Source organism: Rhinocladiella mackenziei (genome assembly GCF_000835555.1).
Source record: "Rhinocladiella mackenziei CBS 650.93 unplaced genomic scaffold supercont1.5, whole genome shotgun sequence".
NCBI classification, from domain to species: domain Eukaryota; kingdom Fungi; phylum Ascomycota; class Eurotiomycetes; order Chaetothyriales; family Herpotrichiellaceae; genus Rhinocladiella; species Rhinocladiella mackenziei.
Window position 1 is genome coordinate 2,256,435 of NW_013550600.1, and position 26,289 is coordinate 2,282,723.

At 51.5% G+C, this 26,289-nt stretch overlaps 9 protein-coding genes across 9 annotated transcripts; 4 read left to right on the forward strand and 5 right to left on the reverse strand.

Annotated features, from left to right (window-relative positions):
- Positions 1-979: 979 nt before the first annotated feature.
- Z518_07294 (uncharacterized protein) lies at positions 980-3,583 on the forward strand (the record flags this gene model as incomplete). The annotated part of the gene is made up of 1 exon (XM_013415423.1): positions 980-3,583. One exon carries the CDS (start codon positions 980-982, stop codon positions 3,581-3,583), a length of 2,604 nt encoding a protein of 867 aa, XP_013270877.1.
- A 5,225-nt stretch (positions 3,584-8,808) lies between these two features.
- On the reverse strand, positions 8,809-9,968 carry Z518_07295 (uncharacterized protein; the record flags this gene model as incomplete). Its single annotated transcript, XM_013415424.1, has 3 exons — positions 8,809-8,929; positions 8,977-9,615; positions 9,685-9,968. The coding sequence occupies 3 exons, from the start codon at positions 9,966-9,968 to the stop codon at positions 8,809-8,811; spliced, it is 1,044 nt and encodes a 347-aa protein (XP_013270878.1).
- A 2,095-nt stretch (positions 9,969-12,063) lies between these two features.
- On the reverse strand, positions 12,064-12,624 carry Z518_07296 (uncharacterized protein; the record flags this gene model as incomplete). Its single annotated transcript, XM_013415425.1, has 1 exon — positions 12,064-12,624. The coding sequence occupies one exon, from the start codon at positions 12,622-12,624 to the stop codon at positions 12,064-12,066; it is 561 nt and encodes a 186-aa protein (XP_013270879.1).
- A 1,241-nt stretch (positions 12,625-13,865) lies between these two features.
- Z518_07297 (uncharacterized protein) lies at positions 13,866-15,110 on the forward strand (the record flags this gene model as incomplete). The annotated part of the gene is made up of 1 exon (XM_013415426.1): positions 13,866-15,110. The coding sequence occupies one exon, from the start codon at positions 13,866-13,868 to the stop codon at positions 15,108-15,110; it is 1,245 nt and encodes a 414-aa protein (XP_013270880.1).
- Positions 15,111-15,321: 211 nt separating this feature from the next.
- Positions 15,322-16,209, reverse strand: Z518_07298 (uncharacterized protein; the record flags this gene model as incomplete). The annotated part of the gene is made up of 1 exon (XM_013415427.1): positions 15,322-16,209. One exon carries the CDS (start codon positions 16,207-16,209, stop codon positions 15,322-15,324), a length of 888 nt encoding a protein of 295 aa, XP_013270881.1.
- Positions 16,210-16,531: 322 nt separating this feature from the next.
- Z518_07299 (uncharacterized protein) lies at positions 16,532-18,322 on the forward strand (the record flags this gene model as incomplete). The annotated part of the gene is made up of 1 exon (XM_013415428.1): positions 16,532-18,322. One exon carries the CDS (start codon positions 16,532-16,534, stop codon positions 18,320-18,322), a length of 1,791 nt encoding a protein of 596 aa, XP_013270882.1.
- A 198-nt stretch (positions 18,323-18,520) lies between these two features.
- Positions 18,521-19,992, forward strand: Z518_07300 (uncharacterized protein; the record flags this gene model as incomplete). The annotated part of the gene is made up of 2 exons (XM_013415429.1): positions 18,521-18,838; positions 18,916-19,992. 2 exons carry the CDS (start codon positions 18,521-18,523, stop codon positions 19,990-19,992), a joined length of 1,395 nt encoding a protein of 464 aa, XP_013270883.1.
- A 64-nt stretch (positions 19,993-20,056) lies between these two features.
- Z518_07301 (uncharacterized protein) lies at positions 20,057-22,084 on the reverse strand (the record flags this gene model as incomplete). The annotated part of the gene is made up of 1 exon (XM_013415430.1): positions 20,057-22,084. One exon carries the CDS (start codon positions 22,082-22,084, stop codon positions 20,057-20,059), a length of 2,028 nt encoding a protein of 675 aa, XP_013270884.1.
- A 724-nt stretch (positions 22,085-22,808) lies between these two features.
- On the reverse strand, positions 22,809-24,983 carry Z518_07302 (uncharacterized protein; the record flags this gene model as incomplete). Its single annotated transcript, XM_013415431.1, has 1 exon — positions 22,809-24,983. The coding sequence occupies one exon, from the start codon at positions 24,981-24,983 to the stop codon at positions 22,809-22,811; it is 2,175 nt and encodes a 724-aa protein (XP_013270885.1).
- Positions 24,984-26,289: the final 1,306 nt, after the last annotated feature.

Consider the following 26,289-nt stretch of genomic DNA (forward strand, 5'->3'; position numbering starts at 1 on the left):
CCAAGCAACTACTTTCTCGTACTCGCTGTGAATATCATATAGCCTTCATACTGCTGTCCTCGATCATACGTCCTACATCGAAACTATTGCTCTAATCGGTTACTCGTCTCTTCGCCTGAGCTCGCAGGTATCAAGTACTACACGGTAAAGCAGACTCTTCGCATCCTCGCATGACCTATGACGACACCAGCACAATGGAAAACCATCACAGGTCCGTACTGGGGCTGACATATACCCAGGATTCAAAATGTGCGTTTATCAAAGGACTCGATATCAAGAGTGCAATCACACGATCACTACAATGGTTGGCCGACCTTGCAGATTCCACCCAACTTGCAGATCCCAGTACTGGGATAACGCCGCGAACGGAAAGTGCCCCAATTGCGCCAGGCTCCCGTCGCCTGAGAATCGCCGCAAAGGTCGTCACCACTAAATGTCTGCTCAACATCTACACAAGGTGGAGGACTAGGCGGTCCGGGAGCAGAGCCCATTCACAATAAATGGGTTGAGGTGCGGGTGGGTGTCGGTCATGAATCATGGAGTTCACGGTTCATTTACTGTTATTGTACCTAGTCAATCGCTTCCAGGGTCTTAGGGTGTCCGTTGGTGTCTGCATTTCATATGTATATCGTCACTCGTTCATAACGATAACCGCTATTACGTCGTTCGCTGTCATATATATTTTTTCTCGACTCTCTCGTTTGGGTATTCCTGCGGTGCTGTGCTATGGCACGCATCGTAGAAAAATTAAAGATGGCTAGCCTGGAACAAAGTTCCGGTTTCAGGAAGCGCTGGGGTAAGCGCTTACGGCCTCATGCTTGCATTGACATATATTCCTCTGGCTCGACGAAAAGTATATGTACCTTTGGTCGATGCTGCTGTCTCCTCAAACGTCGGCGGGCATTTTAAAGGTCGACCTGAGACTTTCTAGACGCTTTATTATAATTAGTGCTATTTGTGACAACCTGCGCAGGGATCAATGTCTCGCTGGCATGAGTCCGGCTGCCGAAGCCCCGATGTTGCTCTCCTCGACAACCTGCCTTTCTGCAATTACTGCTTTGCCATCGCATTGCATGACGGTATCACACACAATGCCACTCTACCCATACTTCCACTTCATAAAGTGCGGAGTCAGTCCCAGATGAATCTCACTTGGCCGTCTGTTGTCCATTACAGCCGCACCGATCCCGCTTCGGATGACTGCAGCGTCCACGGATCAGCTGCGGATGCAAGGCTTAGGAGTTCTTCTCCTATAGGCGGCGCGCGACACCATGGGGATGCCTTCAAGCCGTGGAATGAGACAGCCCTATTCCCCAGGATCAACACCGACGACCAGATTCGTCTTCTACGAGTAACAGCTGGTCAACCTGGAGAACCCGTCCATGTCCATGCTGAGGTGGCTTGTCTGAAAAATTCTTCATTCCCACCATACGACATCTTGTCATATATCAAGGCCGATGATTTCGGAGACAACACAAAGCGCTGCCCGATATTTATTGGTCCATATTGGGACATCGTATATGTTCCTCTTAGCTCCGAGGAGGCATTTCGAAGTATCCGATACAAGCAGGCAGACCGGACCATGTGGGTGGACTTCCTGTGTATTAATCAAGAGGACGTCGATGAGAATACTCGACAAGTTAGCTTGTTGCGTGAGATTCTCACGAATGCGTCCGGGACATTGATTTACCCTGGTCACGCGTCAGCAGACACTGGTATGGCTCTGGACTTTATAGAGTCTACGGCATCTACATCACGAACAACTGGTCGTCGAGCAACAGGAGATCAAAAATCGCGGAGTGCCCTGCAGTCTCTAGTTCAACGACTCTGCTTTTCCAGGGTCTGGGCCATCCAAGAAGTTCTCCTTGCCAAAAGGCTAGAAATTGTGTACGAGCAGAGAGCTGTGCCCTGGCCCGAAAAACATTCTGGATGTGACTTCATTGATACTCAAGTATCGTCCTGGTTGCTAGAGCGCCGTTTGTGTCACGGATCTACAGGCCGAGGCTTGGTTCGCCTGCTGCTTTACAGCTCGCTTTGCCAGTGCTCGGACCCTCGTGATAAAGTGTTCGGAATACTCGGGCTATTTCGCAAAGAGAATTTCACTCCCGACTATCGGCTGTGTGTCGAGAGTGTCTATATTGGGGTTGCTGCGTATCTCATCAAGAATTGCCGGGCCTTCGAGATTTTCGCACTTGCTACGACTGCAAAACGAGAGCTCTGTATCCCATCTTGGGTACCTGATTGGTCTCACCCTGTCACCTGGAAGTTTCCGGAACCGGGACCTGGTTTCGGCCAGGAAGATGAGGTGGATATGAGCAATGACGCTGTAAGGGTGGTAACGCCGGTCGTTTTCGACAGCGTTACCGATTCCGAGCCCGAGATCTTAATTGATGCCAATACCGGATCGTTGCAGATTCGTGCGTGGAGGCTCTGTGCTGTCACAGGAGAGATTGTTCAAGGGCACGATCAGACTAAGGTCATAATGAACAAGGGACGACGCGGAACGCTCGTTCTTAGCGTCCTTGATGGGACATATAGAATCGGCTCGGACTTTGTCTTCTTATTACATGGGTGGGATCATCCGATCGTTCTACGACATCACCCCGGTACGGATTCATATTCAGTTATTTCCGTATGCGCCATTGCGTTCGGGCCTCCATCGGTAGGAACAATTTGGCTGCTACCCTCGAAGAATCCGTCTCTCTTTCAGGGCACAACCAAAGTGTCCAAACTTACTCAGGTTGAGAATGATTTGCTGTTGGCTTTTCATTCGAATTTAAGTATCCTGTGCGAGACTCATTTAGACATACAACAGGAGTACGCCGTGTCCAGCATATCTCCAACGGTAGAAGCTATGGTACTTGATTTTAGCCTATTGTCTCTGACGGGGCTTAGTGAAGTGGAATCAAGGTTGAGGGACATCTGGAACAATTTAGAACAACAGCTTGGATGGATGTTCTTAGATCAGGTCGCCGTTTGGCATTTTCTCCGAGACATGGACGCGGGTAGCAAAGAAGATCTATTAGGTGAAGGCACGGTGCTATTCGATAAGCTGGAAGCGACGATGTGCGAGCGCTTTTGCGGGCTAACACTTCCATCGACCTACCAATGGGACCTCCGTCAATTCTGCTGGTCCTTCATACGAACCCCTATTCCACAGTCAGCCACTTCAGAGAGTAATTGGACTCCGATGCTGACACAGCTCAAATCGCAGCTCTCTGAAATACGAAGATGGGTCGAAGTCAGCGAACAGCTGCTGATCGTGTTCGAATACTCCCGGTTAGTCCTCCAGAAAAGCTGGACTTGCTTTCCAGGCACGGGACTTCCGGAGAAATGGCGCAGCAATTGGCGCTGTTTTCACGAGACCCTGGTATTAGATCCAGGTAAAGGTCAACAGTTTCATCCAGGCTGTCTTTGGGATTGGGCAGAATTCAAAACCAGTCTGTGCTTGAGAGGGCTTCTTCAGGAGCAAAAGATACCTCCCCAGCTAGACCCCTCGGTCAACATCAACATGGCTGCGCGACTGGGACTCCGATCGTTGGGGCTTGAGCTGGACCGCTCAGATCGTATTCAAATCGACTAGGGCCAGACCAAACTCATTTTTGCTTACGCAGCATTCTTTCCACAAATAATCTCGTCAAAAGCCTCCTTTCAGCTTGCAAACGCTCTCTTCGTCGTCATAAGCGTCGTTCTACCAGTTGCTATGCCTTGTTCTAGTATTAGCCCCGAGTGGTCAATAGGGTTCGGTTGGGAACTGTCGAACAAAGAGAGGGGAAGAGGAAATATCTCTTGATTGTTACATTGATTATTACATTGTGTGCTTCCTTTTCTTTCAAGTTGAGGTCCTGCCTCGCACGTATATATAGAGAAAATTTGCCACCGCCACTCGGCGTCTCCGATGGTAAGATCCTTGTATAGCTGAATGTTTCGCCACCACAGCTGAACATGTTGCCCAGCTGTTCGACAGGAACTTTGTGAAGTTATGAGTTGTTACTCTTGTTATTCTTCTATCTGAGGATAGAGAAGGTAATATATATATACTTCAAATTCTCCTGCAGAATCATCCCGTTTGATTTCAAAGCATCGGAGTGCATCCATGAGGTATTTACAAATAAAAGCCTCATGTCACGATACTTCCATGGTCTACTGTGTTGGCAGTCCACATTGGGCTTAGCCTAGTCACGTGCACCGCACCCTTCGGTGCCCCTTTTTTGTAGCTTGCATCTCGGTCAGATAGATTCACTCAATCAATCTCCTCTCAGCCCAACATACTGATCAGTCAGGCCTCATGCCACAACACAGACAACTGTTCAGCGCCATTGGATAGCAGTATCTCCAACACTTTGGTTCCGTTTGCGAAAGAGCGTCCCGGAAGAGGCGTCGTGAGGTCCTGTGACAGGCTTCTCAACGAGCCGAGACGAGCCGAGACTAAGTAGTCGAGCTCGGGCAAAAACCTAGCTCTCGTCTCGTCTCGGTCCCAGTAGTGAGCATCTTGCCGAGCGCTCGTCTCGTCTCATTAAAGCGTAGCGTGAACGAAGCTTTTTCTAGACTCCGACCCCCTGCGTAAGGGGGATCAATTTTGTTCACGTGACTTAGGTCGTCGCTGATTGGTCGACAAAATCGCTCCTGATTGGTCGACGAAAAACACTAATCACATGATCTCGCGATGCGTGCGCGCCTTCGTGTTTCCTCGACACGTTGCGACCCTTCTTTTCCTCCTTCTGTCATGTCCGACGAAGATGCTAAATACTGCTCCGCCTGTCTTCAAAAGCGTCTTCTTAAAGATGCCTCCGCCCCCTCCGGGAGCAAGGTCTTTTCGACCTGTATCGCCTGTCGACACAAGCGCCGAAAGAGGATGGCTCGACAGCCGTCCAAGAGGCCTGCGACACCGCCCACAGAAGCTCCTACACGTCCAGAGCCGCTTCCTCTCCTCCAGTCTCATCCACCGACGATTTCGTCCGAGAGGCGTGCGACACCACCCACTGAAGCTCCTACACGTCCAGGATGACCTCTCCAACCTCATCCACCGATGATTCCGTCCAAGAGGCGTGCGACGCCGCCCACAGAAGCTCCTACACGTCCAGGACAGCCTCCTCTCCCTCAACACGCTCTCTCTCCCCCTCCTCAACCTCCGACGCCCCTCCAATCTCAACCCAAACCTCCTCCTCCCGCCTCGGGCTTTCTCCCCGCCGAACAATGGGCGTCCATCCAAAGCTTTCATGCGGCCATGGATCAGGTCAAGATGGAGACCTGCAGCCGCTGTCACGCACGATGGTTCTCGATGGATTTGATGAATGGGATCTGCCATGCCTGTTTCTTGCGGGATCAGGGCGACAAGACTCCCTTTCTCATGTCCGCCGAGAACGGCATGGACCCGGGAGAGCGGCCGGCCCATCTGCCCGCGCTGACTCAAATCGAGGAGATGATCATCGCCCGATCGCACGTGCAAATGATGGTCTACCGCTACCGGGGCCACCAGTACCACTACTCGGGGCCCTGTGTCAGTTTCATGCAAAACACGATGAAGACGGTCGATATACTGCCTAATCTGCCCGCGGAACTAGACGTGCTGGTGTTACGGCCCTCGGATCGCGTGGTCGAGAATGATCTCCGGTATCGACTCCAGTTCCGGTCGGATTTTCGGTTCGAAAGGGACATGTCATGACCTGGCTGCGGTTTCTCCAGGCGCACCACCCGGATTACCGGTATATCACTATTTCCCCGGACCGGATCGACACTCTGCCGATCGACGGCGACATATCCTCATCGTTTCTCGCTCTAATCGACGATACGGGTATGGATGAGGAACCCCCCGCGCCCGAACAACCCGTTCCCCCCGAATTCTCAACCGATGGTCCCTAATCTCAATGTCACCGCGACCGAGGTGGATCTCATCGTACGAGATTGCCAGCCGGAATTCCCCCCCTTTCCAACCTTCCCGCACCCTCGATTCGACAGACCCCCATCGACGAAGCGTTGGGCAAAGATCGGATCTTTGCCGTGGCCTTCTCGACATTGTATCCGACGGGCCAGGCCGATTTCAACAACCCCGGATGCGAAAGGTGAGTTTAAGCGATTACGGGCGACATTTGATGTGCTTTCACGACGGCAGGTTCGGCCGGCACCCGCGCTGGCCGGTTTTCGTCTTCAACCTTCTTATGCGTCATCGCCGATATCTAAGCACAATGTATCGGTCTTTGCTAGATATATCGCCGTATCGTTGTCGGCTTTCCTAATTGGGTATACCGTCGTCCACTTCACGGTCATGGACTGGGATCCGACAAGGTGATAACGTACGGGCACAGGACACCGTGATCAACATCGTCTACATATGGTCCATGGACTGGATCCGATGGACGATATCGTACGGCACAGGACACCGTGATCCATAGACTGGATTCGATCGGGGGGGCGGGCAGACAAAGGCGGCATTCTACCCATTCCTGGGTGGCCGTGGATTGGATCCGATGGGGTCAGCCAATTAGAGCACGTGATTAGGTGTCGGATTATAGATTTTCCAGGCTACGGCGCATTCCCCCCTCCTGGATGGGCCGCGGATTGGATCCGATGGGGCCAGCCAACCAGAGCAAAGGATTTGGTGGTTTTCGGATTATAGATTTTCCGGATCCCGAGGATTGGCCAATCACGTGAATGGTTGTAGGGCGCATGTGTGTACCGCCAAGACCAATGCGGGCGGCTCAATCACGTGATGTCTCGAGCGCAGCGAGGCCGGGGGCTTGCCCCCAAAATACAAAAGCTACGCTTTCAACCCCCGCGGAATATCCTGTCCGCGGCCCCTAGTGTAGAAAGCTTGGCAACCTCCAACACGATGAGCCCGGCGGGTTGGCGGCCAGCCTCCAAAATACAGAAGTGTAGCTTTAACCCCCCGTGGAACCCGTCCACGGCCCCTAGTCTAGCAATCACGTGATGCTGAGGGCTTGGCGGCCAGCCTCCAACAGAAGCATAGCTTTTACCCCCCGCGGAATATCCCGTCGGCGGCCCCTAGTCACCTTCGGATTAACAATTTTCCGGGGTCACCGCCATCAGATCCAATCCGTGGACCATGTGTCCGGGGGGCGAGGGACCCGCCCTTCCACTCGATGTGATTCATGAATTGATTGTGAGGGTTCCGGGTCAAGGATTCAAGCAATGTATTCTAGCTAGCATCGAGTTCTAGATACAAGACGTAGCACGAAGAGAGTCAAGATGAGATTATTATTTTTATTATTATTACTCATACTCCCGTGCAGGCTGTACAGCCTATAGGGTGCTAGCGCTATTCTAGATGTATTCTACAGGTGATCCAGACTCATTCTTTTATCTCCGGCTGAAAAAGATCCAGACTCTTTGTCCATCCAGAGTCAAGATGAGATGCTACGCAGGAAGTGCTGAAGAACTCCTGAACACGTAAATCTTGGCACGTGGTCCCGTGACATTGATGAAATCTCCATCGGATCCAGTCTATGGACCACCCAAACAAGCTCGATTGATCTGACGCATTAGATCCGATGAAATCCCCCCGTCGCCCATCAGATCCAGTCTATGGACCACCCTGACAAGCTCGATTGATCATATTTGACATAATTCACGCATTGGATCCGATGAAATCCCCCTTCGACCATCGGATCCATGTCACAAGCAAAGGCCTCGTAGGAGGATACGAGGCCCACGAGAGGAAGGTGTGCCTGAGGCACGTGACTTCCGGAAGAGGCAATACTTGACCTGTTGAGATATTGATCTATGAGCTAGCGGCAGGTCAACAGGTGAACATGTCACAATTTATTACCCCTTTGGGTAATGACCTATGTCTATATAGTCGTGGCCTCACCCCTCGATACTCTATGTAGTCAACTTCGTTCATTATCACACCCCTACCATTAGCGTCAGACGGCTGGTGCCTAGTGCCAAGAACCCCTATTCTGGCCTATATAGGGGGCTTCCCCCCCCAATCCATAGTTGCAATCTACACACGAGTTTTCACCCCTTCTATCCGCACCTCGCTCCGTTCGACAGATTCTAGGTAACAGGCAACGATAGGCAGCAGCAGAGTGTAACAACTGTTGTGACACCCACTGTGATATGATACCTTGACTTACAAATCAACCATGGAAGCATTCTGGTGCTTGATAATTAGATAGTATCAGATAGAGCCTCCCGGCAGGAGGATTTGGATTATATATACGTCCTCTGCCCTTATAGATAAAACTCAATGGGAACAATAAGTTGCAGCAATATATGTAAACGAGCAAGACCGCGGCTCGCTAAGGTCTTGCCCGCTCGTTGTTAGGGCACGAACTCGTCCAACAGTCTTGACGGGCCCACTGTGGCTGCCGATAGCCTCGTGTGCCTGGCTCTAGCTTCGTGTGCCTGCGTGGTAGCCTGGCGGCATGACTGTGCCTCTGGCTATAAGTATCTAGGATAGCTCTACACTGCTTTCATGTTCTTTGTCTCTCGTCTTGTACTTCATAGTGCATCGAATAGAAATATCGTCGAAACTTCATCCTCATTCTCTAGTACGCCTCCACCCTAACACTCGTCTTGGTCTCGTCTCAACCAAGACGAGACGAGACGAGCGCCACCAAGACCAAGCGAGCGCTCAGTCTTGCCAAAACCGTCTCAGCTCGTTGAGAACCCTGTCCTGTGAAGTGATTGATGCAAGTGAATCTAGGCACAGAGGACTGTAGGTTAGTTTCAATTGACACCTTTGATCTAAAGGCGTAGTAGGACATAATGAATGCATATGAAGCTAGTGTAAAGAGCTTAGAGAAAGTAGATCCAGAGCCTTTTAGTTTAAGTGCACCCACAGCTTCATGGCCCGTGTCTGACGTAGATGCTAACATGTCTGAACGCTTCAAGATCACCAGGAAACCCAATCTCTTCGTAGAACGTTCGAATCATTTTGGTCACACGAGAGGAATCAGGGTCCGTCCTGGAATTTATAAGTATACGTAATCGACTAACTTAAAAGGATCTTACCCAAATGATTTAGTGAGTTCGTCCTCAAAGAACTCGCTTCGGTCCCAGATCATCATAGCTGGTCGAGCAATATCCGCTATGATCTGCCTCACCGGTATATCGGCGCCAAACGAAAGTACCACTGTAGAATCATCGACCTCTAAAAACCCTTGTGGATCATCGAGGATGGTGATCGCAGAATTTTCGAGGACATCTCGGTCGATATCGGTATAGCCTGGGTCCTGCGCGTAGCATCCTATAGGGTGCCCTTGGAGCTCACTTAAGATATCTCGGAGAGTTATAACCAATGCGTGCTGGTAGGCCGATCTTATAGCCCATGGCGCTTGGTCACTGAAAGCCATCGGCCCACATGCGAAGGCTATAATCTTGTTGACATGACATAAAGTCTTCATAGAAATAATCGACTGCAGCTGTCTCCGCTGCTCGCTAGTTTCCCAGGCTCGTTTGTTCGTCACAAAGTACTCTTCAACTTGCTTTCGTGACTGATGAGGGATTGTGCTGACGATTTCTTTCGTTGATCTGTAACGCTTTTTCAAATAATGAAAGATTCGGAGGTTGCAGTAGGCAAGGCGAGGGATATATCCAAGAGCATTAGATGTAAGCCATTGAATAGAAAGATACTGAATAAAAGGAGCTCCCCTATCATGCCGTTAGCAATCTGTTATAAAAAGGGCACTTTCATCGTCATGAGAGTATTAATTGACGTACACAACGAAGTCCCAATCCGGATCACCTGCATCAAAAACTTGTCCAGTTTCTATATTGACATCAACAGCGATTCCGTTGAGTCCTCTCACCGAGATTATTTGGCTCCCACTCCTAAGCTGTTCGCCAACGTCCCGAATGATTTCTTTACTATAAAGGGGCACCCCAGCATCGTATAATGAGCGAATGTGGGAAGAGACTTCTGTAGCCCTCGTTGTTGTATCAAGTCCACGTCCTTGCAGAGAGCGGTGATGATCTCCACAGTACACATGGGCTTCGAAATCCATAACGGCCTACCGAGAAACAGTAATGATCCAAAGAAAAGGATGAATCAGGAGAGGAGAAGTAATCTCGCGGTACCAAAGGTCCACACGACACAAAGTCAGGGATAGGAGAAAGACCTGCTCGATCGACGATCGGCGTCCAATCACAAGAGGCGGAGAAAGTCGATGGGGGAGATGATATGTCAAGGGCCAGATCCGTATATGGCGTCGCCGGGGGCATATCACATCGATCATTTAAGGTGGTCGATATTTGGCTAGGTTGATGGTTTCACAGGCTTGCAGCAGAAATTGGGGTCGGCCAATATGCGCAGTCAAGGCCATTCTCACGTGACCTTTTTTCTTTTAGGAAAAAACTAGGGGCCGCGGACAGGATATTCCGCGGGGGCTGAAAGCGTAGCTTTGTCCAAGCCCCCAAACCCCAGGCTCGCTGCGCTCGAGACATCACGTGATTAAGCTGGCCACCTTGGTCTTGGCAATTCTTGGCGGCGCACACGTGATTGGCCAACCCTCGATCCGGAAAATCTATAATCCGACGACTACTAATTTTTTTTGCTCTGATTGGCTGGCTCTATCGATGATGATGATGATGATTTCATACACCCTGTGCGGGCTAAACCCATAGGGGACTAGCTAATCACTACGCGCTACCTCCGTTTTCCACCGGTTCATTCCATGCCCAGCTGCTAGAGATCTCACCTTTACCAGACAGTTGCCCCTTTCAAGCCATCAACCAGGTCATCAAGAGCCTTTTCCTGAGTGTTACTGGTCATTCAACGGTGCAGCAACTACTGGTGTTGACTCTCGTTCTTTCCTTTAGGGCAGCCATCTCTCTCATGAGTTCGTTTGCAGACGTCCGGTGGCTTTCGCAAATTCAATCACTGCACGAATAACTTTCATGTTCGCATTCCATTTGTCCCTTGGGCCGTCTAGCCTTTCGTTGAACCAACCTCCAAGGAGATAGGACACATCGCACCATCTTGTGGTGGCCGTTTGAAGGTGATGTCTACGCTCCACTGTCCATCGTGAGCACTCCACGAGAAAGTGTCGCACTGTTTCCGGCCGTTGGCACCATTCACATAGCTTCGTGTCTGTCGCGCCAATGCTGTGAAGGGCACTGTTGAGACGACTTTTCCCGGTGCGTAGCTGCGCCACGATTTGAGCTTCTTCACGTTTCAGACCGTTATATGGCTCTATCGAATCCAGTCCACGGGATAACCCCCGGGCTCTCGTGTCACGTGATTAGCCAAGCCTCTCTTCTCCGGAAAATCTATAATCCGAATATTACGTAATCACGTGCTCTAAGTTATCGGATCCAATCCACGGCCCACTTACGAATGGGTAGAATGCCGCCCTGATCGGATCCAGTCCATGGACCGTGTGTAGACGATGTTGATCACGGTGTCCTGTGCCGTACGATTCATGGCTCATGAAGTAGACGACGGTATGCCCAATTAGGAAAGCCGACAACGATATCGGGGATATATCTAGCAAAACATCGATACATGGGGCTTAGATATCGACGGTGAGATCGGCATCTGCTAGTTCGAAGCACTATCCATTATAACAACTGATTCGTTCTCCACATATAGTCCAAGTCCCGGTCTTGGGACATTACAGTATTTGCCCTTTTGAAGTGATCCAAATCAAAAGGCCCCTCAAACAAAAACCCGAAGGGCGTATCGGACGCGCCTGGAAAGATGGCCCGCAGACTTCTCAATAATCAATCAATCAATATAGAAGCTGTATTGCTATCGATTTATTGTTAAGCCCTAATAATTATTAAGATATTTATTGATAAGGTCCATATCGATATCGATATCGATAAGCTTATCAATAAATATGCGCTTAACAATCAATACATATTGATTACTGAGAAGTCTGCGAGGAATCCGCATCCACCACCAACTCAATCGGATTTTCGGCCTTGATTTGCTCCCAGACATCTGGACGTAGATCACCATACCGCCCGATTTGCGTCGACCAGTCATACGCACGGTCGATTTCCCGGCTCCCTAAACCGTTAAGCAAGTCCCCATGGGTGGGAAAATCTGCTCCCGGCCGCCGGCGCCCCAAAACCTCGGAGTGAGCAAGGGGATGTTCATTTCCGGCCTCCTCCGGGGGGATCCTCATCGTCCGAATCCGAGCCTTCTCCTTCCGGGTCGTCGTAGAAGTCTGGCGGGTGTGTATGTAAACGTCGACAGGTCCGAAATGCGTCGATATATGATCCGATGATTGACTCGTCGATGATCGAGGGGAACGATGAGGAAATATCATCATCGACAGGCAACCTTTCGAGCCGGTCAAGAGAGATGGTGATGTATCGATAATCGGGGTGGTTAGCCTTTAAATGACGTAGCCAAGTGATAATCCACCCTTTCCGGACCCGAAAATCGGCTCGAAACTGGGAACGATACCTTCCATCATTCTCCATCACTTGGTTCGACGGCCGCAACACCACGACATCTAGCTCAGAGGGTAAATTAGGTAACATATTAACTGTTTGAATGTTGTTTTGCATAAGACTCACACAACGTCCAGAGTAATGATACTGGTTGGCCTGATATCGATGTACCAACATCTGCACGTGAGAACGGGCAATAATCATCTCTTCGACTTGTGTAAGGGCCGGTAAATGGGCCGGAATCTCTCCTGGATCCATCTTGTTATCCGCCGACATAAGAAAAGGAGACTGGGAGGCTGGGAACCCTTATCCCTCAAGAAACAGGCGTTGCAGATGTCATTCCTTAAATTCATCGTAAACCGCCGTTCTCTACAGCGAAGACAGGACTCCATTTGGACCTCATCCAAAACATGATAAAAGTCTTGTATCAGCCTCTATTGATCCGTCGGCAGAAAGCCCGCGGGCGGGACAGGAGGGGGTGGTGGAGCGGGCGGAAGCAGAGGAGCTTCTAGAGCTAGCGAACGTGATTCGAGTGGAGGGAGAGAGCGTATAGATGATTCCGGGCGGATTTCGGGTCGTGTATATAGAGGAGGGGTCGAAGGAGCCTTCGTAGGCTTGGGACGGCTAATTGGAGGTTTTTTGGAAGGGATGTTTGAATCGAAGAGCGCGAGAGCCCTTCTCTTCTTCCTCCTCGCACTATCTCTAGTGCAGCATTTAATACCGCCTCCGGGAAGATGCTCCTTTCGCCAACTCTTTCCCTCAACCCATAGTGATTAAGGACGCGAAGCCGTCATTAACACAGACAGGAAGGTCGGGGAAGGAATGCCTCATGGGAAGCAAAATTATGAGACACCCAGCGTTCTATTGAGACGTCAAAAGTTGGGTAGTGTCGCTGGTATGCATGAAAAGAGGTGGGAGGTGGGACGCAGTCCGAGTCGATATTGTGAAGGTCGGACAATGCCCTCTCTTCTCTCTGTGGCAGTGTGAGGAGATCCCAGAGTGACTGTCCCTCCAGGTCCTCGAGTTGCCATGGTCAGGGTAGTGCAGTCAAAGGCACCCATCGTTTTCGAGGAGTCGGGACGGATCCCTTACTGTGTCTGAATGGGGACTGTTTCTGGTCCCAGTGATGGTTGCATGGTTGCGTGGTGCATGGGAAGGAAAGTCGATATGGGGGGAGCTGATCTAGAGGGGGACCAGGGGAGCGATCTTGGCATCGAGGAAAGAAACCCTCCAAAAGCGGCGGCACTGACCGCTGAATTCGGCGGGAAATTTCCCTGCAACCTGCGTTGAAGTGTAAAGCAGCGCGGGCAAAACATGAGCTCCACTGCCCGCCAAGGTCGAAGTTGGCGTTCTGTAGTGCGAACAATGGCATGACCAATCCTCTGCAAGAACTACTACTAGCAAAATGTATTACCAGTTCTTGAAGCATCTCAAGCTGGGGAAAGGTCGCAATAGGGCGGGATCGTATTTCTTCACATTGGTAGCTCCTATCTTGGAAAATGGAGGACTTTTCACAGTCTCGCGGCGACGATGATCTCTTTGACGACGAAATTGTTCCCTTCGACGGCCCTCCTTCTCCAGAGAACCTCCCAGCCCAACTGGATCAAGCCTCCCTTGAAACACCATCACGACCTCCTTCTGAGGAAACGGCGGTTCCCCCGGCAATGACAGCGAAGACCGTGCCGACGTCAAGCGATCCTACTCTCCCAGGATTTAATCATAAACCGAGTGGTAGAGGCGGCCATGGCTCTGCAAAAGGTGGCACAAGTAAGAAAGGCGGATTGGCGGACTCTAAGTGGGCAACAAAACCGGCACAATCAACTTCAACAGAGCCGACGGCAGGCGACAACTCTGTAAGATCACTGCCTAAACAAGCAGACGTCCCTGGAGAAGAAAAGCCCACCGAGACAGCAGCGCAAGCCCCAGGATCAGAATCAAACTCCACTGCACAAGATCCGCCATCGGGGCCTGCCAACACAGCAACTAATCCTCGACCGCCAGCCGTGCGCGGCGACCGGACGGCCACCGGCGGCGTACGCAAGCCCAAGCTCACGGAGGAAGAACTCAGTGCCAAACTTGCAGCGGCCAAAGAGCGGTCGCAAAATCTAGCAGCAGCACATGCCCGTGCCCAGGCCGACGCCGCGAGCTTTGAGGAGCGCGAGCGCATTGCCAAAGAGAAACGGGAGAAAGACCGTGTCGAGAGGAAGGTGATGGATAGCGAGCGGGAGAAGAATCGACGGCGCAAGATGGCGGTCATGGGCGGGCGAGAATGGGATGCCGGGAAGAACGAGGAGGATTTCAAGATTACCCAAAACGGGCGTGGTGCCGGCAGAAGATTTCAGAGTGGCATGACCCCACAGCAACAGTTCCAGGCCGAAGAGGACGATTTAAAGATGTATGAGTGGCATGGAGATAGAGGAGGACGGGGAAGAGGGAGAGGCAGGGAAAGAGGCGGGAGAGGTCGAGGGCGCGGTGGTATCAGCAGAGGAGCAGTTTCAGATCATGACGGTGATTCTACCGCTCAGCCACAGCCCAATTGGTCTGCTGAAGAAGATTTCCCTGCTCTACCGGGTTCTACAATGGTCACCTCACAGAAGAAGCCCTCAACATCCGACGCCCATGCCTCAAAACCCAGACCTGTTCGGTGGGATTCAGCTAAAGGCGACGGAGAAGGTACTTGGGCTGAGCAAGTCGAATCCAGCGAGGTAGGAGACAATGCCAGCAAGCCCAAGGGTTTCTGGTAAAAGACGAAGAAGACTATAACATTGGCATTTTGTGCGTGTGTGTGTGTGTGTCAAAGCGTTCAAGCGATTGGGATTTGGACTTTTATTGAGCATGTCCTGTAACCATGCAGTTGGGTATCTTTTTGCGTACTCACACATACACGAAAGGGTGGAAACCAAAAAGAAGAGAACGAGGTATTGAATAAAACCAAGTGGCCGAAACGATAAATTCTCACCACCTCCCTCGACCTCGCCCGCGATACCCTCCACCTCCTCGATAGCCACCACGCCCGCCGTATCCGCCTCGACTTCCCCAGCCGCTTCCAACACCTCCATCGCCATATCCTCCATCATCGTGCCCTCGTGGACCGGCAGGGCTGCTTTCCTCCTGCCTCACCGGTGGCGGACGGCCCTTCAGCTCCTTCTGCAGCTGTTCATATGTCCTCCGCATCTGCGCGTAGCCCAAGTGCATCTTCCCGTAAAAGTGATCTGCTAAGCGCCTATCGTTGTCCAGCCTAGACAGGTACGCGCCACAGACATCGCAGACCTGCAGTTTCTGATGGCCCGACGGTCCACTTGTATCTGAAAGTGACTTGAGGTCTCGCTCCGCCTGCTCTTTCGCGATTTTTGCCGTGCGCACTTTGTAGAACTCCGAGCACGCCAGTGACACGGATCCCATCTCGGCCAGGCAATTGACCTCCAGTAGGCCCGTGTTTATCGTCTTCGTCAGATCTGATATCGTCTTGAGCAGGTTGTTCGTCTGTCTGATTTCGTCGGGGGTCTTCTCTAGCCGTCTCTGCGCCTGGTCGATTCTCCGGTTGCATTCGTCGATGTATTTCTGCATGTCCCGCATGTAGTCGTACTCAAAGCCGTATTTTGACTTCTCCGCCGCTGAAAGGCCGTCGTATTCCATCTTGAGATTTTCCGGGTGCGCTTTCGGGCAAGCACCCAGGTCTTGCTTGGTGTTTGTGAAGAGGTCGTGTGGGCATGTGCCGACTAGGTACGATCGACATACGTTGGGGGAGGTGAGAGTGAGATTGGAACTTTTGGAAGATGTGCCGGCGCCCATGAATTGGTCGCCCATCAGCTGCTCAAGCAGCTTGCGCTGTTCGGCGGCCATGCTGAGTTGGGCTTGTCTCTGGGTCAAATCGCCGGCTTATATGATATGGCTGGTGCAAGCGTTTCCCGTTGGCGGAGACACCGGTTTCAGCTATGCAAGAAATATTCGGATTGGATGTGTTTCAACCTTGTAAGACCGGCGTGAGCCAAAAAAAATTGAATGACACCGAGAAAGTGGTGGGCGAGTCGCGAGGCTGAACTCTCGGCAAACGTGCTACTTTCATTTCAGATAACAGGGCCCCAACAGAGAATGTGAAAGGCAACATCCTATTCCATTCTTTCTTGTCAAATGACGGTAAAGCACTTTTGTCGATGATGCTGGCATGCTCCGGTTTTATTTCTTCCTTTTATCTGTGGTCCTTCTCGCCCTGAATGGCGCAGCCTCTGACTACTTCGAACGACTGAACCTGACCCCCCTGCCCCTCGGCTCACTCCTCGCCTCGTTCGAGTTCCGGAGCAATGAGACGATAACAGACTACGAGTCCCAAAATTTCAGGTTCTTTCCGCGCTCTTTAGGCCAGGCTTTACGGCATGCAGACACCAAAGAGCTCCATCTGAGGTTTACCACGGGACGATGGGATGCAGATACCTGGGGAGACCGACCGTGGGACGGTACAAAGGAAGGGGGCACGGGAGTGGAATTGTGGGCTTGGATAGATGCAGAATCAGACGAAGAGGCTTTTGGAAAATGGGCGACTCTGACGCAATCACTTTCTGGCTTATTCTGCGCCTCGCTGAATTTCATCGATTCGACGAGGACCACACAACCGGTCCTGTCGTTTCGGTCATCAGGAACAGACAATGATCAGAGTCAAAATCTCCATCTGCTCCACGGCGTACTTCCTGGAGAAGTGGTTTGCACGGAAAATTTGACGCCGTTTCTCAAACTCTTACCATGCAAGGGAAAGGCTGGAATTTCGAGCTTACTGGATGGGCACAAGGTATTCGACGCGTCGTGGCAGAGCATGTCCATTGATGTGAGGCCAAAATGTACTCCAGGCTTCGGCGAATGCCAGATGGAGATCAGCCAGACTATTGACGTCGTGCTTGATATCGAGCGTTCCAAACGACCCCGCGACAATCCCATTCCCCGACCAATCCCCGCCGAACAACTTGTCTGCGACGAGACCAAGCCTTATCATTCTCATGAGACCTGCTATCCTCGAGATATGACTGATGAGATGCCATGGTCACTCAAAGACGTCTTCGGAAGGACCATGGCTGGCGCTTGTCCCCTGACCGAGGATGAAGGACCGGACGCAAAATCAGTCTGTCTCAATGTGCCGCATGAGCGCATGGTTTTGATCGGCGTGAGCGGGTTCGAGGTCAAATCGGACCCAGGCCAACCCGAGTCGAGATGCTATCAATTGATGCCTTTTGAAGAATTTGATCTTGAGCTTCCGCAGCAGACGCTCAATACCCAGTTTGACTTGGGTCGTGAGCTGCTTAGAGCGGAGAGGTCTATCACAGGCCATGGTGCGGCGCGAGGAGGAATGCGAACCATCTTTACAAACCCGTCGCCAACAGAGCCGGTCGAGTTGGTTTACTTCGAGAGCTTACCCTGGTTCATGAGGCCCTTTGTGCACACCTTGAGAGCACAAATTACGCAGTCTGAGTTTCCTTTCGAGTGGCAAGTCATCACCGACCTGTATTATCGACCTGCCATTGACCGGAGACGTGGCACCCAACTGGAAGTCGTCATATCGGTGCCTCCCGCCAGCACGGTCATGTTAACCTATGACTTCGAAAAAGCAATCCTCAGGTATACAGAATATCCTCCAGATGCGAATCGAGGCTTCAACGTTGCGCCAGCAGTGATCCGAGTTTTGAACGAGGTCAATGCGGACGGATCTTCCAAAGACGTCTATATTAGGACTACGAGCTTATTGCTGCCGCTTCCTACACCGGATTTCAGCATGCCGTACAATGTCATTATTCTGACGAGTACAGTGATGGCTCTGGCGTTTGGCAGCATATACAATCTGCTGGTCAGACGGTTCGTTTCGGTGGATGAAGTGGGCGACAACAAGATCCGCATGCTAGTCAAGAAGATGTCCGGGACAGTCGTAGCGTTGAAAGAGAGCTTCGGAGGCAAGAACCAGAAAGTAGAATAGATATGAATCCTCATCAGATTGGTCTTATCATCACATTCGTCATCTGACCTTATCTGAGACAGTGGGCGCCGTACTCCCCTGAGAACTCTAACCGAGGAAATCCCTCTCGCAGAGGGAACCATTGTGTCTCATATTGGTCGGATACGTCAACAGGTCGATGCAACGATAAGTCATACACGAGTCTGGAGGACGAAGACAATGACATATAAACTCCCCACCAGAGAGATTGAACCCGCTCGACTTGCCTCGTCCCGGTCTCACCAAATTCCCGGAAAACTCATAGTGACCGAATTGTTCTTTGACGTACCGCTTGATCATCTCGATCCAGGACGGGAACGCATACGGATATTCTGCAGAAGCGCAAGGAAGTTGGATAGACCTGCTGCCGCGAGATCGAGTGGCAGTGAAGATGAGCCACCATGGTTCGTTTTCATCACCGGGGGACCAGGCTTCGGCTCCCCACCGCCGCAGAATATGATGAGGCTGACGACCGAAGTATTGGAGAGAGGTTACCAGGTAAGCTGATCATCTATGAAAAGTTTTACACACGACCCAGGCGTGTCGACATTGCTGATACAACCGTGGACTCATAGCTTCTCTGCTTGGATCATCGCGGTATGGGCCTGTCCACGCCCGCTACAGCAGCTACCATCACCGCGAAAGGAACGCCAGAAGATCAAGCGGCGTATCTCAAATATTTCAGAGCCGACAATGCGGTCAGAGATCTCGAGGCTATCCGCAAATGCCTGACGACGTCGTACCCCGAGCACAAAAAGAAATGGACGATCTTGGGCACCAGCTACGGCGGCTATCTGTGTCTCACCTATCTCAGCTTCCACTCTGAAGGACTCCGCGAAGTCTTCATATCAGCCGGCGCAGGACCTGTCTCCCAATCGGTGCCTGACGAGCCGATTCGGAGACTGTTCAAGAAAGTCAAAGAGAGGAATGGGAAGTACTACGCAAAGTATCCCGAGGACAAAGCCAACGTATACAACGTCTTGGAGTTTATCTCCCACAGCAACAATAACATCCTCCTGCCGTCAGGAGACGCGTTGACCGTGAACCGATTTCTCGAGATGGGCCTCTTCTTCGGCTTCCACGGAGGCCTCGATCAAGTCCACCACATCGTGCTCCGAGCTGTCAACGACATCGAGCTTTTCGGATATCTCACACGACCTACATTGTCAGAAATCGAGAATATGTCATGGTTCAACAACCAGCCCTTATACGCCCTCCTGCACGGATCTGTCTATGCTCAGAAGAATGCGCCGAATTGGGTCTTTGATCGAATCTCCAAGGAGTTCCCTGATTTTCGCTCCGGTCTTCATCCCGACGGAACACTCTTCACAGGCGAGATGGTATTTCGCAGCGCGTTTGAAAACTACGGAGAGCTGAAATCTCTGGGAGCTGCGGCGGAACTGCTTGAGAAGAACACCGAGTGGCCGCCACTGTATGATCTTGAGCAGTTGCAAAGGAACGAAGTGCCCGTCTATGCGGCGATTTTCGTGGACGATATGTACGTGGACTTTGAGTTCTCCAGGGAGACTGCAGCGATGGTCCGAGGTTGCAAGTCTTTTATCACTAATAGCCTCTATCACGACGCGATTCGTAGCAGGTGTGAAGAACTGCTCAAGCGTCTCTTCGCTTTGAGGGATGATACGTTGGATTGATAGAATTTTTGCGCCAATCCTTCATGGATGCCCGAACCAAGCGCATCAGATCTATGATGGATATTCAGCGTCTCCGGGTCCCTCCACTCTCTGTGCCTCGATCTGCCATGCTGATCACCTCTCCGATGCCAGCGGCCTCCTGCTCGTCTTCGAGACTGCGGATTTCTTCTCTGCAGTCCCACCATCTTTCTTCCGCCTGCTCGAAGGCGACTTTGCGGAGTTCCTTGACCGACTGTTCCGCCGACGCCCGAGCTTTTGCACTTGGCGACTCCAGCATGAGTTTCTGCCATTCTTCTGATGTTCGCGCATAGAAATCCCGTAGACTCTCAAACGGGCGTGGAAAGGGGCGGAAGTCCAGCTGTGCGCTGGTTTCGGGCTCTGCTTCCATCGCTGTCTCCAGGTCCCCTAAAGGTGCCGTGAATTCTGTTGGCGCCGTCGAGTGTGCACCAATCGACATGGTATCATTGTCTCCGTCGTCCGTGTCCATCTCCGAGTCCTCCTCATCTTCGTCCTCGTCATCGCTCATCTCCTCGTCACTCTCTTGACTCGTAACGTTCCAGTTGATGGGCTGAACATAATGGAGTTCCTTGACCCCATCTAGCTTCCCCAGGTCAACGGCGTAGAGATCTGAAAAGGTGATTTCGACGTCCCTTTTCTCCAAGGTCCCGCCAAAAACGAACAGCACATCCTCTTGGACTGTCAGTTGGGCGTTGAAGCGAGGATGAGGCATTTCTAAGCGCACGGGGATATCTTTCTTAGTCGGCTCAGGTTCTTCGACCCGATTTTCCACACTGGGCTCGATGTCTTCCGCTGCAGAAATGGGTCCTTTGGTTTCCAGAGCCGCAAGGTTGCGCAGAAGCTCCTCTTCATCTGCCTTTCCTCTGTCCCGGCCTCGAGATGCTTGAATCTGCTTCTTTCCCGTCTTGGGTCTTCGTAGCGTAACTGGGAAAAATCGATTCCTGTCAATATTCCAGATAAACATCCCGTTGAAGAATTCGCTCTCGATCCCCTCTTCGCTCTCTTCAACATCGTGAACGCCGCCAAAAGCCACGCCGCGACCTTTGTGGAAGGCCATTGTGGCTCCTGCACGAGGCGGGTTTGGCGCGTTGGCAGGCCTCTTACGCCGTTCCCAGCGCAGGGTGGGGGGTGTGCCACTCGGAGAGTCCACAGCCGGGGGAGTGATTCGCAGGAACCAGGTATCTTGATGGACCAAGGGCTTGAGAATGTTGCGGGTGGCAGGGCCGCTTCCTTTTCCTTGCTTGCCGCTCGTGGATGTGGTTTTCACACGTGAGTAGCCTCCATAAAGAACTGCGCCTGACTCGTGAGGGAGGAGGCTGAATGAGGATCGCGGATCAGGTTTCTGAGATGCAGGTGGAACTTTCATTTCGTGCCAGATGTTCTCCTTGCAGTCGTAGATCCATGTGTCATTCAAATACTTTGTCTGTTGAGATGTGTCCTGGAACCCTCCAAAGAGGACAATATAGTTTTTGAAATATACCATTCGATGACCACTGCGAGCCGGAGGACTTTTGCTTTTCCCTCTAGGCTCGAGTTTGGTCCATTCCCGAGTCACGGTATCGAGATGCCAGAAATCATGATAGTGATAAAATTGATTCTGCTTGGGGGACGAAAACTCGCCTCCTGAAATGTAAATTCCACCGGTATTACCTCCTCGGCAGGCAGCATGACCGCTACGGGGTAACGGACTGTTTCCTGAAACCACCTGGTGCCACTCCCCTTTGTCAATGAGATAGACAAAAAGATCGTTGTAAAAGGCTGCAGTGCTACCATCATGATACTCTCCGCCAAACAGAAAAAGCTCGTTCCTGTTGGACGGCGAGGCGACCAAGGTGCTAGAAGATCTGGGCCCGGGAGGACCACACTGCTGCTCGGTGATTTTCAGGTACTTGGCTTGCTCTTCCGCATAAGCGGCTAAGATAGCATCGAGGTCACCATCGTCGTCGGCGTCAGAGTCGGCATTTAACGCAGCGGCTTTCGCTTTATTCTTCTTCTCCCCTTTAGCGGCCTTTTTGGACTGTTTCGCTTGAGTCCGGGCCTTCTGCTCGGCCGATTTCGCCTTCTTCTTGCCCATTTTGAATGTCTAGCGTCTAGATATACCGGCAAGTCAGCATCAAGAGGCGGTGAGCTTCGCTGAGGGGATCGAAATCGAACAACATCTGACAAATCTGGATATGATTTCCTTTTCCCCCTCCTCTCTCCCCCGGCATGAGGTGTGAGGAAGATTTCAGCTCAACGCAAGTGGTAGGGAAATTTCCTGCCGAATTCGGCGGTGAGTGCCGCCGCTTTTGGAGGACTTCTTCCCTCGATGCCAAGAAAACCCCCCCCCACTTTGGTCCCTTTCCCCATCTTTGCTCGGTCGTCCAGAGTGACTTCTAATTCTAGAGCTGCTAACAATGCTCAAGACCTTTCATGGCCGCCGTGTGCGATCTTCCGTTTTAGAACCATCTAATCCGGTTTAGAAGGCCGACGACCCGAATCAAGCCACCAGAGACAATACGGCGCACGGTAAACTCTCGTGACTCTCCAGGTCACCTCTGCTCGCTTTTCGACTCACTCTTCAACTCAGGCTCGCCTCGATGGTCCCATATATGCACCCTCTCCGTAGTCGTCGAGGGCTCGACTTTTCCCTCTACGATCACCGTAGTCTTGGTAGTAAGTAGGCTGGGGGACTTTGTGAAGATCTCATGGCTGTTGGTTTGGTGAACGCTCATGGTGCTTTCGTTTGTCCAACGGACTTATTCTTGTTCCTAATCTTGTGATTTTTTAGTGACAAGTAAGCCGCCGCCATGGATCCGTCAGTAAATCTTGACGAGCTCCAGCATCTGTGAGCTGGTCACTTGGCTCCATACTTCGTTATCCATGACACCGTGGACGTACGCGTGACCTACAAGACTATATCCACCCTTGTTTGCTCGGGGCCTTAATATGACGGGCAAGGTGCATCCAGGAAGAAGAAAGACTTTATCATTCACCATCGCTCCCTCTGTTGCCCAGCCGATTCGCCGGTGCCTGTCGATCGTCATGAGTCGAAGGCCTTCATCCAGAGCGGAACGGATTGCCGCTACTATATGGCCTTCGGCAAAGAACGATATAGGCTGAGCCCTTCGCTGGAAAACCGCCTGAGGTAGTTCGAAAACTTTCCGGACGAAGGTTCGGGGCCCAATCCATTTTTTCTTGCCCCACTCGACTCTCTCCTGCATGGTCTTGCCGTGGATCATGAGCGCTTCGTTGTTGTCGAACCAGGAGTAAACGTCCCGGTGATCTTCTTCACCAAACCAACTCTGATATGTTCCCTGCGTGAACCAGTTCAGAAATGTCGGAGACTCTCCGTAAAAATCGTACTCTTCGTCGTACATTAACAGCGTTCTGCTAAGCGCATTGTATATGGCTTCATCGTCCCGATTGCGCACTTGAAATTCACTCTCATCCTGATTCAGGTGTCCTGCATCCTCGTTAGCGGCACATCCAAGGGCCTTAATTAGGCCAATCTCCAGCCCTCGGACTTGCAGCACTTCTGCAGACAAGTCCAACTTGAAATCGACGTTGCGGAGGGTACTGCTCCCAGTGGTACTTAATCGAATACGATGCTTCCCAAAAACGCGTTTTCCTTGGTTTCCAAGGTATGATATCATCGCTTCCTCCGATCGAGAGGGCATAAAGTGAACAAAATCTGGGCACCACGACGGTAGAGGTCGCTGGTTGTCGAGCAGTTCACCATTTCTGACAAATGGCTTTTGAGAAGCGAGCTTGCGACCAAGGAGGATGATGTCAAGCGAACGGCTCTGTGTGATGGCTCCTGCAGTCATTGAAAGGCACATATCGCGAGGACGTTGGCTGCAGTCGATCTCAGTGTTGTATCGGGCCCAGTCAGAGGTGAGACCCAACAAGCCCAACACCTTGTCTTCATCATGTGTGGCTTTGGAGTGCCGCGTCTCCGACAGGATTTGAAGGGTATCCTTCGGTTTTCGTTCATAGTGGATTCGACTGGCACGGATATCGCACACTGTGCATGCCAGCAAGAGCTTCCCCTCCCCTTGTCGAAACTCTTTCCACACATCGCTGAGGTATGCGACATACTCCCATGACACCTTCTTCGACCCACAATAAATCTGGACAGAACAACCCGCTGCGACTTCTTGAACAATCCAGACACGCTCCCAGTACGACCTCGACAAGAACTTGTCGATTGCTTCAGTTTCGGCAGGGGCCGGTAATTCTTTTAGGGTCAATCGATGGTTGGCTGTCCGGGAAATCCTAGCCAGACCGTCCATAATCTCGTTTGATCGGTCTGCTGCAGGACCTAGCCAAACAGCCACTTCCAAGGCCTGCTGATAGATTTCATACATCCTCTTCATTTGTGCACTTTTCTCACCCTCGTCTCTTTGGTTGATACATATCGCATCCACCCACATGTCCTCGTGTCCGTGATGGCGCATAATAAGCAGTGCGTGCTTCAGATTGTCACTGATGGCAAAGGTTGCTCCGTGGATCAGTATGCTTGCCTTCGCGACATTGGTTTTCCATTCGTACGACAAGGCCGTGTATCCTCTAGCTTTTTCGATTGAAACATGTCTGATTTTGCATTCGAGTGGAGCAGACAGATTATCGCTTTTGTTTGGTAGAATCGTCAGGATCCTGATTTCCTCTCCTTTCTCTTTGAGTGGCTCATGTTCAAACCGTGGACGCGACGGCCGTCCAACCGGAACGGGTCTGGCGAGAATAACTTTGTCACTCTTCTGACCCATTTCCGGCCCTGGTTTGTTGCTGGAAGAAGCCAGTGGAGGCTGTACCTCCTGTTTCGAAACAGGGGCTTCCCCATCTGAGTTTGACATCTCATAACCTTCTCCGTTCGTCAAGGGTACCGCTGATGACTCATGGATAGCCACATAGGTTTCTATGTCGTCATTGGCACTGAGACTTGAGATCGACCCAAAGTCGGACGTAACGTCTGCCTCCCAGCAAAAGGACATGATCCAGGACACGAAGCCTAGAATGATGTTCGCAGAAACAATCGTGAAGCAGAATTGCAGCACACGTACATCTTCGAGGTCGATAGATATCAGCACCAAGGATGCATAAACTAGAACAACAGTGAAGAGAGAGGGCTTTACGTGTCGGATGCTTGAAAAGTTGAGTAACACAAGGGCCATGCTGAAGGAACCAATCCAGACTGGTATCACAAAGGAGTAAGATTCGATAAACCCATATTTAACGGAAGCCCAAACCGTTAGTACGGCTGGCGACGCTCCAAGAAGGTGGTGGGTCGAGAATCTTCTGCTCTCGGTGACGATTAGCGCTTTCTGCCCAGCCAATCTATATATCAGGAACGGCAGAGAGCAACAAATCCACAGCGATCGTTCAGCGTAATTTGATGCTAGCCAGCACACAACCTCGACCAAAGTGCGCGGCAATAGTATCAATGATGGCAAACAGGCCGCTGTCACAGCTGCCGATATTGCGTGCCTTCTATATCGGCTGGCAAAATAGATAAGTATCATCAGACAGGTCACCACAACAATAAGATCAAGCGTGTCAAAGCACGGGCTTGATGTGGGGGACTGAGTGGTTGGCGACCCCATTCTGGCTTCTGGGTACTGAAAGACACATGCGGTACTGAGGCTGTGGAAGGAGGAGAATTTCAAGATCACAAAGGATTCTGAAGCGAGAGTCTTGAGCTTTTCTTGTGCTCGTCGAAACCATGGGCATGGCGTCTACGCCACGTTATTAGCGTTTCCCAGTGCAGCACAACATAGGACGCATTCCTATCCTTACAACTTATGTTCATGCCCGCGTTCGTCCTTCAAAAAATGCCGCAACATCCACATTGCATTTCCTCAGCTGCCTAGGCTTGGCGCAAGCCACGGCCTCGGGAAAAATTGCAGCCAGCTCACCCCCGATCGGGACGAGGGTGATGCCGCTCCCCTACTCCCAGCATGGCCTAACTATTCTACGAAGTTCGTCCTTGTCAGAATCGAAACGGGCCCTTCCTCCAGATTTATAAGAGGTCGTGACCATCGGGGATTAAGAGGGTGATCGGGGTGCAATGAAAGAGGCGAGACAGACTTTGAAGGAGGTGGTAGAGAATCGACGCAGAATCGAGGACGGGAGCCTGATGAGGCCCGGGGGAGGATCCAGGCAGGATCGTGTTAGGGCGACGGAGAGAGGGACGGAGATTCTTATAGCGACATCAAAAGCGACCATACCCGAAAGGACAGGGTCGCCTAAACCGGACTGCCTGTTGGCAGTCCACATTGAGTCTAGCCCAGTCACGTGCAC